The sequence below is a fragment of the Hyaena hyaena genome, unplaced genomic scaffold (genome assembly GCF_003009895.1).
Source record: "Hyaena hyaena isolate Hyena2069 unplaced genomic scaffold, ASM300989v1 scaffold_1258, whole genome shotgun sequence".
NCBI classification, from domain to species: domain Eukaryota; kingdom Metazoa; phylum Chordata; class Mammalia; order Carnivora; family Hyaenidae; genus Hyaena; species Hyaena hyaena.
Genome location: NW_024081893.1, coordinates 88,145 through 101,813, shown reverse-complemented (window position 1 = coordinate 101,813; position 13,669 = coordinate 88,145). Strand labels below are relative to the sequence as shown.

At 36.3% G+C, this 13,669-nt stretch overlaps 2 protein-coding genes across 7 annotated transcripts in view; one reads left to right on the top strand and one right to left on the bottom strand.

Moving 5' to 3' along the window:
- Nucleotides 1–8,662, top strand: part of PHF3 (PHD finger protein 3) — an 87,224-nt gene extending 78,562 nt beyond the window's left edge. For all 6 annotated transcript variants that reach the window (XM_039223078.1, XM_039223074.1, XM_039223077.1 and 3 more), the window contains 4 exons: nucleotides 337–484; nucleotides 2,373–2,462; nucleotides 4,934–5,129; nucleotides 5,357–8,662. In XM_039223078.1, the coding sequence (XP_039079009.1) occupies nucleotides 337–484; nucleotides 2,373–2,462; nucleotides 4,934–5,129; nucleotides 5,357–7,473 (2,551 nt within the window). In that variant the 3' untranslated portion in view covers nucleotides 7,474–8,662. The remainder of the gene's footprint in view (nucleotides 1–336; nucleotides 485–2,372; nucleotides 2,463–4,933; nucleotides 5,130–5,356) is intronic.
- A 1,395-nt stretch (nucleotides 8,663–10,057) lies between these two features.
- Nucleotides 10,058–13,669, bottom strand: part of EYS (eyes shut homolog) — a gene marked incomplete at its 5' end in the record, with an annotated part of 85,771 nt that continues 82,159 nt past the window's right edge. Inside the window, one exon of the mRNA XM_039223085.1 lies at nucleotides 10,058–10,186. Coding sequence (XP_039079016.1) covers nucleotides 10,058–10,186 — 129 coding nt within the window. The remainder of the gene's footprint in view (nucleotides 10,187–13,669) is intronic.

Sequence of the window (13,669 nt, the reverse complement as noted above, 5' to 3'; positions counted from 1 at the left end):
GAGGTTAAAAGAATAAGACTTCTACTTAGAGATTTGAGTCTATGTGTGGGAACTTGACTTTAAAATTCCTTTTAATTATGTTGGTTCCAAGAGGCAGGAGATAAGTCGTTAAGTAAAAATTGCTCGCACCTCTCTGGACCTTCAACTAAGCCACCCATGAAGGATGATTTTGTAAAACATGACTTTGTAAATATGAATGTGGTTTTATCTTTAATCAGTAGCCTTTATGTATTTTGGCTTTCTTGACATGCTAAAATAGAAATAATTGATGACTTAGAAAATGGATTTATTTATGAGCATATCTTTAGGCTGAAAAATTTTAATGTCCTGTTTTAGACCTGAGATGCCTGGAACTGTTGAAGTTGAGTCAACCTTCCTGGCTCGATTGAACTTCATCTGGAAAGGTTTTATCAACATGCCTTCTGTAGCAAAATTTGTTACCAAAGCCTACCCGGTATCTGGTTCCCCTGAGTATTTGACAGAGGTACTGTGAACTTTTCTTGCCCTTTTTTGTGTACGTTGACCTACGTGTTTCCAAAAGCAGTAGGAGAGAATACAATATTATAAATAATAATATTTTATTTCATTCATAAGAAAAATACTGCTTGATCCTTAAACCATTCAGTTAATGAAATTATGAGTTCTCAACTGAAGGTTTTGAACTGTAAACAACTATGTTCTAAATGTTTTCAACCTACAAATCCTGTGCTAAGATGTATGTCAGAGAATTAAAAATTAATGAGAGTCTGCATAGATAATAAGTTTTTCTTTAAATATGGACTTGATAGAGGATTAGCCTACTTAGTATGGACTTCAGTGTTAGCCTGTCAAGATTTTTTCTCCATGTTAACAAGTCTAATTCTCCTGTTGCTTATGTTTCCTCAACTGCATGGCTACAGTTCTCTGCCTCTATCTGTGAATGAGATGTAGGTGATAGTTGAAACATTACAGTAAGGTGACAGTCCTATGAGACCCAATGATCATAGTTGCTCCAGGAACCCTTGGTTGGTTTTATACCTGAAAGAATTGGATGGAACTGTTATGCAACATTTATGGAAAGTAAACAGTTATAGTATTATATTATGAGAATGAGAAGATATGACCTTTTTGAACTATTTTGAAGAAAGTTGTATTTTTGTTTATGCAGAAGGAAAATAAATCAGTACACATGTACTGTATTTTTGAGATTGTATTTTCTGTTATGTTTGTATCCAACATTAACCTTTCCATTCATTCTTAGTCTCCTGACCATGAAGGAAAAACTGAAATGAAAAAAAAAAAATTCTTTCCAGTATTTCAAAACTCCTAAATTGTATATACACCTAATTTTTTAAAAGACTAACAGACTTTTCTTTGTATTAGGCTGCAGTTACTTTAAATATAGTGTTGCCTAACTAATGTTGATCAGTTTATTTGTTTAGCATTGTGTTTTAATAAACAGCCTAATTATTACTTTTACATTTAGTTTGGTTGGCAAATAATATTTTTGAAATGTTGATTTTATAAGAGGGAAATTAAATGGACCCATGATGCTTTTCTGTTTGAACAAATCCCTTTAGAAATTTAGTCTTTGATCAGTCTGTGGTGAAGATAACTCTTCTTTTAAATGGGAAAGAAGCCCTGAACTATGGAATTTGTTTTTAAACAAAACTATTCTCCTTTCTGAGCCAGTTTCTTTTTAAGTGGTTGCTTTCCAGAATTCCACCTGTTTTCTTTTAGTTTAGGACTAAAGTCCCAAATAAAATATTTAAAGCAGTTAATAATTTAAATAAACTTAATCACATTTACTATCAATTAATTATGATTTTTAAGAATTTTTTAAGCTTCATCGAAAAATAGAAGTATACTGATTCAAGTTTTAAGTATTTTCAGTTACACATTTCTTCACTAATTTTATGTATAGTCATCTATTTTCAGAAAATTCTGTTTAAAAAAATGAACTTGCATTATTAGTGTTATTTACCGTGCAAAAATACACTTTGTAATTTTATACTTGATAATTTCTGAAATCCATCTGTTAATGATTAAATGATATCCTTGGCCACTGCCACCAAAAACTGGGAGGGGTAAGAGGAGGGGGACTAGAACAACACTCTCTGAAGTCTGTTGTACTCTTCCTGGATTGTTAATGTGCCATTTGCTTGACATGATCTCAGAATCTGCCTCATTTGTATCTTGGGCAGCCACCTTGGTTATTTGAGGTTGACATTTGAGGTAAAGCCTGATGGCTGTCCCTGTACATTATATTCTATGATGCAAATCTTTGTATTTACTTCTTTTTTATTACCATTTCAAATTAGTCTTAGAGTAGATTATGAATATTACAGTAAAGATATTCTGCATCTATTGATCACTTTCATTTTTCACTGTAGGATCTACCAGATAGTATTCAAGTAGGTGGCAGGATATCACCTCAGACAGTTTGGGATTATGTTGAAAAAATTAAAGCATCAGGAACCAAGGTAAGGAAAATTTCTTTCGTTATACCTGCATGAGAGAGCAAATCACTGAGAGTCCTTATGCAGGGTACCCTGGGGGGTAGGAGCCAGTACAAATTCTAAACCATAGGATGCCTGACAAAACTGAACTAAAGCCATTTGCTAAGGCTTAAAACAGCTCAGCTTTCTTTTTGTGGGTTTTTCTTTCCTTCTGGTATGCTTTCTTAATGATTTCTGTCTGATTTGGAAGGAATGTTTTAAAATGAGTATTGAGATTCCTTCTGGAATTTTGCCTTGCTTTGGTTGTAGACATTTGTTTAGTTAGGGCATAGGCTAAGAGACCTTAAAATACAGTGTAACAAAGAGACCCGAAATATATATACTGGCTTAGAAAATATAGAAGTTTATTTATTTTTATTAAAAAGATTTTTTTAAATGTTTATTTTTTAGAGAGAGAGAGAGCGCACGAGTGAGCAAGCAGGGGAGGGACAGAGAGACAGGGAGACAGAATGTGAAGCAGGCTGCAGGCTTAGAGCTGTCAGCACAGAGCCTGATGTGGGACTCAAATACATGAACAGTGAAATCATGACCTAAGCTGAATTCAGATGCTTAATTGACTGAGCCACCCCAGGCACCCTTATTTCATTTTTAAAAGTTTATTTACTTATTTTGAGGGTTGGGTAGGGAGAGTCAGAAAGAGAGGAAGAGAGAGAGAATCCCAAGCAGGCCTCTTACTGTCAGTGCAGATGCGTGATTCAGGGCTTGAACTCAGCGACTGTGAGCTCATGACCTGAGCCAAAACCAAGAGTCAGATGCTTAACTGACTGAGCCACCCAGGCATCCCCAGAAGCTTGTTTGTTTATTTAAAAATTGTTTAAGTTTATTTATTCTGAGAGACAGCTTGAGTAGGGTAGGGGCAAAGAGAGAATTTGATGCAAGCTCCACACTGTCAGTGCAGAGCCTGACATGGGGTTCAAACTCCCTAACTGTGAGGGGGTACCTGGGTGGCTCCGTCGGTTAAGTGTCTGACTTCAGCTCAGGTCATGATGTCATGGTTTGTGGGTTCAGGCCCCATTTCAGGCTCTGCTGATAGCTAGCTCGGAGCCTGGAGCCTGTTTCATATTCTATGTCTCCCTCTCTCTCTCTCTGACCCTCCCCTGCTCATGCTGTCTCTCTCTCTCAGAAGTAAATTTAAAAAAAAACATTAAAAAGAAAAAAAAAGATTAAAAAAAAAAAACTCCTGAACTGTGAGATCATGACCTGACCTGATACAAGAGTCGGATGTTTATCTTTACATCGTTATTCTTTCAGCCCAAAGGATAATTTTTTAGAATGCACTACTAAAAATTTCCCCAAATGATGGCTGACTCTATAAATATTCTTTATGTGGCAATTTAGATGGAAATAAAGATTGACTTCACTACAAAAAAAAAAAGAGTCGTATGTGTAACCAACTGAGCCACCCAGGTGCCCCGAATATATATGTTTCAATATGGGTTTTGGAATTTAAATTAATACAGTATTAGAATACAAGGAAACTTTGAAGTGGTATAGAAAAGTTAAAACGCTTATTTGCTATCACTTTCTCATGATAGTAAAAGTCATTGGAAAGCATATTACCCTTGGATATTTTGGGAATCATTCTTGGTCTAGCCATATATTTCTGCCCAATGCTTTTTAATATGCCTCCTTCTGACCTAACTGAAACACACCCCTAAAAGAAGACAGTTTAGATTACAGACCTTTTATAAGAGAGCCATAGTTTAGCTCATTTACTTGTTTTTTATAGGAACTTGTATCAATTTAGGCTTTGTAGCACTTCTGTCCCTCTCCATTTTGACTATGTACCTTCATGAAAAGACCTCTCATTTTTTTACACTACCAAATTGATACTACATTGGGATTCTTTTTTCTATCGGAAATAAATCCTGGAACTCAGAGGCAAACAAATAAGTTCCTGAGTAAGCCAAATGATTTTACAAAATGTATGACTTTTGTGTTTTTCACTTCTTTTCACCCAGCCTCTTTTATTTTCTAAATCCATTCCCTGTAAATTGGATTTTCAGTGGATTTGATTGTTTGTGTTCATGGCAGGGTGGTGGCAGTAGGTGATACTAATTTTCAGTATACTGAAAACACAGGCAGCCATTTGTGGAGATTATGAGACTGGAAATAAGGATAGTGTAGATATCAAAAGACTTGGGTTTAAATACCTTCTCTGTTACTGACAGTTGTGTCACCTTGAACAAGGTAATACCGTGGGATTCAATGTCTTATGGGACACCTTCAGGTAAAACAAATCCATCAGTGGGGTCAGCAAACATCTTAAGAGTTGCTTTCTTTTATTTTATCTGCATTTAAGTTGGCAAATCATGTTTTTTGGTGATCATCATTATAAAATTTACTTGAATGTTACTAATTGAGAAATGATATTTAAAACCCAGCTATTTTTTAGGTTATTATTTTAAACAGTCATTTATGATTTTCTTGAATAGGAAATTTGTGTGGTTCGCTTCACACCTGTAACTGAAGAAGATCAAATTTCTTATACTTTGCTGTTTGCATACTTCAGTAGCAGAAAGCGCTATGGAGTAGCTGCTAACAACATGAAGCAGGTTAAAGATATGTACCTTATTCCTTTGGGTGCCGCAGATAAAATTCCACACCCTCTTGTGCCTTTTGATGGACCTGGTAGGTATATATTTTAATAATAGAGTATGAATAAAATAAAGTGGGATGTGAGACCAGAGTGAAAAAACAGACTCTGTTTTCTTTCTTGGGATTCAGCCCTCTAGAGCTGACTTGATAGGGAAAGGCACCCACCTAAGAGGCTATAATAGTAAGCTAGATGCAAAAATGTACCCTTTGTTGTAATGTAATAGTTGAAAATGACTATTGATGTTTTTTATTGTATACAGGGCTTGAACTGCATAGACCCAATCTGTTGTTGGGCTTAATTATTCGTCAAAAACTGAAGCGGCAACATAGTGCTAGTGTTAGCACTAGTCATACAGCTGAGACTTCTGAAAGCGTACCAATGGCATTGCCACCTGATAAAAAAAGTAAAATGGAAGTTTCCACAGAAGAAACACCAGAGGAAGAAAATGACTTTTTTAATTCTTTTACAACTGTATTACACAAGCAGAGAAATAAGCCTCAGCAGACTCTTCAGGAAGACCTTCCATCAGCGATTGAACCTTTAGTGGAAGTCACCAAACAGGAGCCCCCAAAACCTTTAAGATTTCTTCCTGGGGTATTGATTGGCTGGGAAAATCAGCCTTCTACTCTGGAATTAGCAAATAAACCTCTTCCTGTGGATGATATACTTCAGAGCCTTTTGGGCACTACTGGTCAGGTATATGAACAGACTCAATCAGTGATAGAACAAAACACTCTTAAAGAAATTCCTTTCCTAAATGAGCAAGCTGACCCCAAAGCAGAGAAAATAGATAAAGTGGAAGTAACTGATGGTGAAGCCCAGGAGGTAAAGGTTAAAGTAGATGATCTTTCTGAGTCTACAGGTAATTCAGTAGTAGGAGGAGAAGAAACGTCAGTAATGGGGTCTTCTTCCATTTCTCCTGGACCTTTGACAAGTCTAAGCCTCAGAGGTAAACCACCAGATGTTTCTACAGAGGCATTCTTAACGAATTTATCAATTCAGTCAAAACAGGAAGAAACTGTGGAGAATAAAGAGAGAACGTTAAAAAGGCAGCTGCTGCAAGATCAAGAGAATAATTTGCAAGATAATCGGACTTCAAATACTAGTTCTCCATGCAGGTCTAATGTAGGAAAAGGAAACATAGATAGTAATGTCAGTTGCAGTGAAAACCTTGTTGCTAATACAACAAGGTCCCCACAGTTTATCAACTTGAAACGGGATCCTAGACAAGCAGCAGGACGAAGTCAGCAGATAACTGCTTCAGAAAACAAAGATGGAGATAATTGCCGGAATGGAGAAAAAAACACCGTGCCTGCTCTGTCACACCAGGAGCACTTAACAGAACAAATCAATGTAGAGGAAAAGTCTTCTGTAGAGAAAAACTCATGTGTTCAGCAGGGTGATAATTCAGGGGCTGCACAAAACTCACCATCAGTAGAAAACATTCACACTTCTCAAACAGAACAAGCAAAACCTTTACAGGAGGATATTTTAATGCAAAATATCGAAACTGTGCATCCGTTTCGAAGAGGATCGACAGTGACGTCTCATTTTGAAGGTGGAAACACATGTCAATCAGAATTTCCTTCTAAAAGCATCAACTTTACTTCCAGAAGCACCAGCCCCAGAACAAGTGCAAACTTTTCACCCATGAGGCCACAGCAGCCCAACCTTCAGCATCTCAAGTCTAGCCCCCCTGGATTTCCATTTCCAGGACCTCCTAATTTTCCCCCACAAAGCATGTTTGGATTTCCACCGCATTTGCCACCCCCTTTACTTCCCCCTCCAGGCTTTGGCTTTGCTCAAAATCCCATGGTTCCCTGGCCACCTGTTGTTCACCTGCCAGGCCAGCCACAGCGTATGATGGGTCCCCTTTCACAAGCATCAAGGTACATAGGCCCACAAAATTTTTACCAGGTTAAAGACATTCGAAGACCAGAAAGGCGCCATAGTGACCCTTGGGGTAGGCAAGACCAACAGCAACTGGATAGGCCATTTAACAGGGGTAAAGGGGATCGACAGAGATTTTATAGTGATTCACATCATTTGAAAAGAGAGCGACATGAAAAAGAATGGGAGCAAGAGTCTGAAAGGCATAGACGCAGAGACAGAGCCCAAGACAAGGACAGAGACAGAAAAAGGGAGGAAGGGCACAAAGATAAAGAGAGGGCACGGTTATCACATGGTGATCGAGGAGCAGATGGAAAAGCAAGCCGGGATAGTAGGAATGTAGACAAGAAACCAGATAAACCTAAAAGTGAAGACCATGAAAAGGACAAAGAACGAGAGAAAAGTAAACATAGAGAAGGAGAAAAGGACAGAGATAGGTACCACAAAGATAGGGACCACACTGACAGAGCTAAAAGCAAAAGGTAAAATTTGCAGGCTGCTTCAAGATTACATTTAAATAACTTAAATGTTGTATCTTAAAAACTTTGATTGCCTGCTAGGATTGTGCCATCTTTTAAATTTTTTAATATTGGTGGTTTGCAGAACAATAAAATCTGTGTGTTGGTGCAGAGTGCTCTCTGTACCAGTGCTCGTCATCCCTTCTTCATACCAACTGTCCCTAGTTCTAGGAATTTAATATTTTTAAAAATTTTACATTGCTGTATATTCAAAGATTTGTTTTATTAATATGCAATAAAGGCTTAGAAATTTTAGTTTTATTCCTTACTTGGTAAATATGGTTAACTATGGAATATATTTACTGCCTCTAGTGAATGTCCTTTATATAATGACTAATTTGAGAGTAATGTGTGCTATGTAAGTTTGTTTAAATTGCACTGTTTTTAAAGAAACTGTAGAGGAGAAGCAGAAAGCCAAGCAACTTCATAATCAGATTATATTAATCATTTAGTTGAGCAGTTTTTGACCAAGAATCAGATGCCCAAGGAGTACATTTATTGCTTTAATCTGCACTCATTGAAGGCATTTATTACCATTACTACAACTTTGTGGTAGGCCATTTTTTCCTTTTCATTTTTGGCTCTTTGGAAACTTGAATACTTAAGCTTGTACATGATCTTGTGTTTTGCTATCCTTTTTACTGTAAAATGTAAATATTTTAAGGGATATTTTGATTCTAAATATGATAAAAGAATTTCTCACCTATTTTGTGTGTGTGATTTGAAATTCAGTAGTAAGAGCATTCTTTAAAGCTTTAATTATCGTCAGATACTAAACCCTTACTCCACCAAGAACATACAGGCAATAGCTCTCTATGTCAGGCAATTGATGAGGGAAAAAAACGATTTCTGTACCGTAGATCACAGGCAAATCATGTAGTTCTAAAGAAACTATGAATTGAGAACTAATGAAAAACTATTGTAGCCGTAGCTCACTTTATAGGTATGTTTCCGAAAACTTGTATACCATCAAAATTTGGTACACTGACTAATCGTTACAGAACTTTTATTTTAGAGAAACATGTTGTGAATGTCTTTGCAAAATGTGTAATGAACTCTAATTTGGTGGGGGGGGATAACTAGAGTTTTGTATGCTAGTACTTCCTGAAGTAGAAAACACCTGGAGGCTATTGTTAATCCAAATTTAAATTTACTTGCACCCTAAATTACCTACTGTATTGATTTCTATAATTTAAACCAATAGCTACCAAAAGATACTAGCACATGAGACCAAAAAAGAAAAAGCATTATTTTTGCTCATCTATATTAATGAAGAAAAATATAAATGACTTCACAAAATTACAAAGTTCATTTTCTTAAAAAGTATAAAGATTACAGTTAAAAATAGGTTTTGAAAATGAGTCAGCTTTGCTGTTCTCACTGGAGAGCAAGGGAGCTGAAATTCAAAACCAAACATTTTGTCTAATTTGCAATAACTTGCAACCCTTTTTTTGTCATCCTTATTCTCCAAAGTTAATGATCATAAAAATTCTGAAACAGAGGACTTGTATTTAAATAAAGTTTGTTTAATTTTGGTCTACTTTTCTTTTGGAAGTTAACTTGTTAGAAAACTAGTCAGTTTGCAAACAAAACCTAAGGTTGGTCATCTTCATCTTATGAATAAANAAAAAAAAAAAAAAAAAAAAAAAAAAAAAAAAAAAAACCACACAAAAGCAAAAAAAATAAAACAAAACCAAAACCCCCCCAAGCCAAAAAAATAGCTTTTTTATTTCAAATATGTATGTTCATAAGTCTGCTTTTCTTGATTTATCTGGTAGGGTTGGTGGGGTTGGGGGAGTTGAGTAGACACTGGATTTTTTTTTTTTTATTTTGCTAAGGTAAAAATGGGTTAACCAATGGAAGAAAGCCTTTAAGTTAGTTTTTGATTACTTGTTAGCCTGTAGTTTCTAGTTTCGTGTGTGTGTGTATGCACTATATATATAGTGATGCTTTTATATCTCACTGGAGCTTGGTCTCATAGAGGTTTCTATTAGTAGTGGCCATCTCCTGGGATTACAGGGCTCCTAAGTGTTAAAACCAGGTCTCTTAACCCCTGGTTGACTGAAATATTGTGGTGAGTAGGGCAGGTATAGGCATATCAGTGAGATTTTTAACTTGTGAGGAAAGGGAAATAAACGTTTTCAGTGAGTAGTAGATCGAAAACTGTTCTCAGTCTTTTTAAAAGTCTCACTTAAAACCAGCCTTAACACAGATGTGAGTTAAATGAGGTTCTCCTGCCTTAAGGAAAACTTAATCTTCAAAAAGTTTGATGCTTTTTAAAATCTCGAACTATCTTCAGTTTCTACATACCTCTATTAAGTAAAATGTACCATGTTGTCTCCGTACCTAAAAAGTCCACCTCTTGTCATCCTTGTGGCAGTAAGAAAGCCTCTGTGAATCCTCTATATGTCAGACCTTGTGTAGAGCACTTTATATAAACCTTCAGCCTGCAAGGTGAAGACTTCCCTCAGAGGTCTCTTGTGGAAACTTAAGGAAAAAAAAGAAAAAAAAGTACTCAAGGTTAGACATCAGAACTGGAATTTAGCTCAGTTCTACTGTTCTTCAAAGTCTGCATGCCAGTTGTGTGAGAATTGAGAACAGGAGGTAGGGACAAAAGCCTGATTACCATATATGCCTTTTATAGCCTTTTTCCTCTCTATTCCACCGATCCGTCTGACACCCTTTACGGAATAACCCAAAGTGAGCAAGAAAACAAAAAACCTCTGGTTCCTTTGTATAGATTTGTAAAGTTAATCTGCGTTTCAAATCCTAATTCTCAGGTCCTCTTCTATTTTCTGTTGCTGCTGTGACAAATTATTAAAAACTTAGTGGCTTCACACCACACAATTTATTATCGTACATTTCTGTAGATCAAAAGTCTGATGCAGATCTCCATAGGTTGAGATCAAGGTGTTGGTTCCTTTTCTGGAGGCCTTAGGGGAAAATCCATTCCCCTTGCCTTTTCCAGCTTCTAGAGGTCACTCACTTTCCTTGTCTCAATGTCCAATTCAAAGCCAACAACATGGGGCTGAGTCTCCTGTTAACCACCTCTGATCCTTCTGATTTCCTCATCCACTTTTAATGGGCCCTTGTGATTACACTGGCCCCACCCAGGTAATCCAGGATAACCTTCCCATTTTAAGGTCACTGATGAGGAACCTAAGTTCCATTTGAGACCTCAATTCCCTTTTGCCATATAATCTATTTACAGGTTGCAGGGATTTGGATGTAGACAACTTTCAGGGACCTTTCTACTTACTACAATTCTTGACTTGCTAATTGTAGCTTATTTGTGGGTGAACTATATTTTTGGAGTTAGAACACATCTAGGGATATAGTAAATATGCTTAAAAGTTAAGAAAAATACCAACAATAGAGAAGGACATGGAGTGACAGTTAAACCACTGGGCTATATAAAACTAGGTGACTGCTAAATTTATAATCAGATGTTCTTAGTTTTTAATAGCTATGTTTTTAAAGAAGGATATGAATCAAGTTTAAGTGCATTATGAGAGCTTGCTAATGAACCAGATCTTATTAAAGCAAATCGTTTACTTAATTTTAACATTTAAATGTACCACTTGCACTATTCCAATCTCCTTAGATCCCTTTAAAACACTGGTCAAGTTACCACTTACTAATGACTACAAAGGGCAATATAGAGAGTCCACTATTGACTTTGGTCTCCCAAGGCAAATCTTGAATAGGATTGGTTACTACTTTTGATAAGGTGTCAACCCTGATTCTTTGGTTCCTATTTCATAAAGAATTTCAGTAATTCATGTATAGAGCAAGAAATTCTAGGTTAAGAGCTAGAAAATTCTTGAAAACATGAGTCTATAGATGGAGAAGAGTCTTTGGGGGAAACCAAAGTACTTAAAGGCAGTGAATTCAATAAACTACCAATATTCCTAAATACCTTTACTTTTCTGTGAGGTAATCCAGTGTGTGTATGGATACATATGCCTAAGCTGTACTTTAAAATTATTCCTTATTTTAAAAGAGAATACTTCCCTTCCCTATCCCCATTTTTTTTGTAGCAACTTTGTTGAATCTTTTAAAAGATAAACATTGCCTTACTTTTTTATTTAAATAAAGTTAACATAGAGTGTAATTGTTTCAGGAGTAGAATTTAGTGATTCATCACTTACAGATAACAAACGCCCAGTGCTCATCCCAACAAGTGCTCTTCTTAATGCCCATCACCTATTTAGCCCATCCCTGTGCCCAACCTCCTCTCCAGCAACCGTTAGTTTGTTCTCTATTTAAGTGTCTTATGGTTTGCCTGTTTTTATCTTATTTTTCCTTCCCTTCTCCTATGTTCATCTATTGTATTTCTTAAATTTTACATATGAAATCATAAATTTGTCTTTCATGATTTCACTTAGCATAATACCTCTGGGTCCATCCACATTGTTTGCAAATGGCAAGATTTCATTCTTTTTGATAGCTGAGTAATATTCCATTGTGTATGTGTTCATTCATCAATGGATGGACATTTTGGCTATTGATAGTGCTGCTATAAACACTGGGGTGCATGTCCTCCTTTGAATCAGTGTTTTTGTATCCTTGGGATAAATATGTAGTAGTGCAATTGCTGAATTTCTAATAGGGTAGTTCTGTTTTTAATTTTTTTAGGATCCTCCACACTTTTCCAGAGTGGCTGCACCAGTTTGCATTCTCATCAACAGTGCAAAAGTGTTCCCTTTTCTCCTCAACCTTGTCTGCATCCTCTGTTTCTTGTGTTGTTGATTTTAGCCATTCTGACAGGTGTGAGGCATTCACCTTACTTTAAAACATGTTTACATTCAACATTTTGTGTTTCAGAAGCATTGTGATGCTTAAAGTTATCTTAAAGGGTTTCTATATCAACTATTTTTATTTTGTGCTGGAGAAACATAGGAAATCTTCAACACCATCATCCCAAGGATAGCAAAAATGTTGATACTTTACCACATGAAATTAAAATTTTTATTAATGTTTTATTCATTTTTGAGGGAGCGGGAAGAGGTGAGAGGCAGAGAGTGAGGGAGACACAGAATCTGAAGCAGGCTCCAGCTCTAAGCTGTCAGCACAGAGCTTGACATGGGTCTTGAACCCACAAACTGGGGTCATGACCTGCGTTGAAGTCTGATGCTTAACTGACTGAGCCACCCAGTTGCTCCCATGACATGAAATTTTAGATTTTACAGTAAAAATGTTTTCACTAAGTCATTTTAATTTATAGGAAATTGCTAGGTACCAGTTTTAAAATTCTTATTTTGTGCCTATTCTATGTGGCACAAGATTCTTGGAATTCATTGGTGAGCAGTACCATTCGCCTCCAGTCTTGGAGCTTGCATTGTAGTGTAGAAGTGTAGAAGTAAAGTTGCTATGAGAAGCAACTTTAACGCAGTAATTCTCAAACTCGCTGGTTTCAGGACCCTTTTACTCCCTAAAAAATTATTGAGAGCCCTAAATATGGGTTATATCACTTAGCATATTAGAAATTAAAATGCTATAATTTAAAGATAATCGATAACTTATTTAACAATAACCCTATTATGTTAATATAGCACTTGTGTGAAAAATAACTTACACTAAATTTGGGAAGAATGTCGTGGTTTTCATTTTTGTACATCTCCAATGTCTGACTTAAACCATTGGATTCCCTTACCTGCCTCAGCATTCAGTGTTTTGCAGTATGTCATCTCATGTGAAATATATGAAGAAAACCTGGCTTCACATGGAATTGTCGTTGAGGAAGGAAGTACTCTGGATCCCCAGAAGATTTATGGGCTCTCAGAGGTACTGGTTTTACATTTCAGGAAGGGCTGCTTTAAAGATAGGCACTTTGTATCGTGAGACAACATGTGGCCTGTGATGAGGGTGTGGTTCATTGGAGCTTTGGTAACCTTTGAGAACAGCTTTCTTAACTTTATACATAAAATATATGTCTTTAAAGTGAGATCTAATTAACAGCCATCAAAACGATTTTTTTTAAAGAGCAGTTATCCTTATGATTTTACTATCACCAAAGTTAGATGAAATGGTATGGGCCAAAACAAATTTAGGTCTCAGTTTTTTCAGTAAATATTGGAGTTTTTTTACATGGTTTCTGTTAAACACACACACACACACACACACACACACAACCTTGGGATCAGTGTATAGACATTTTGTAG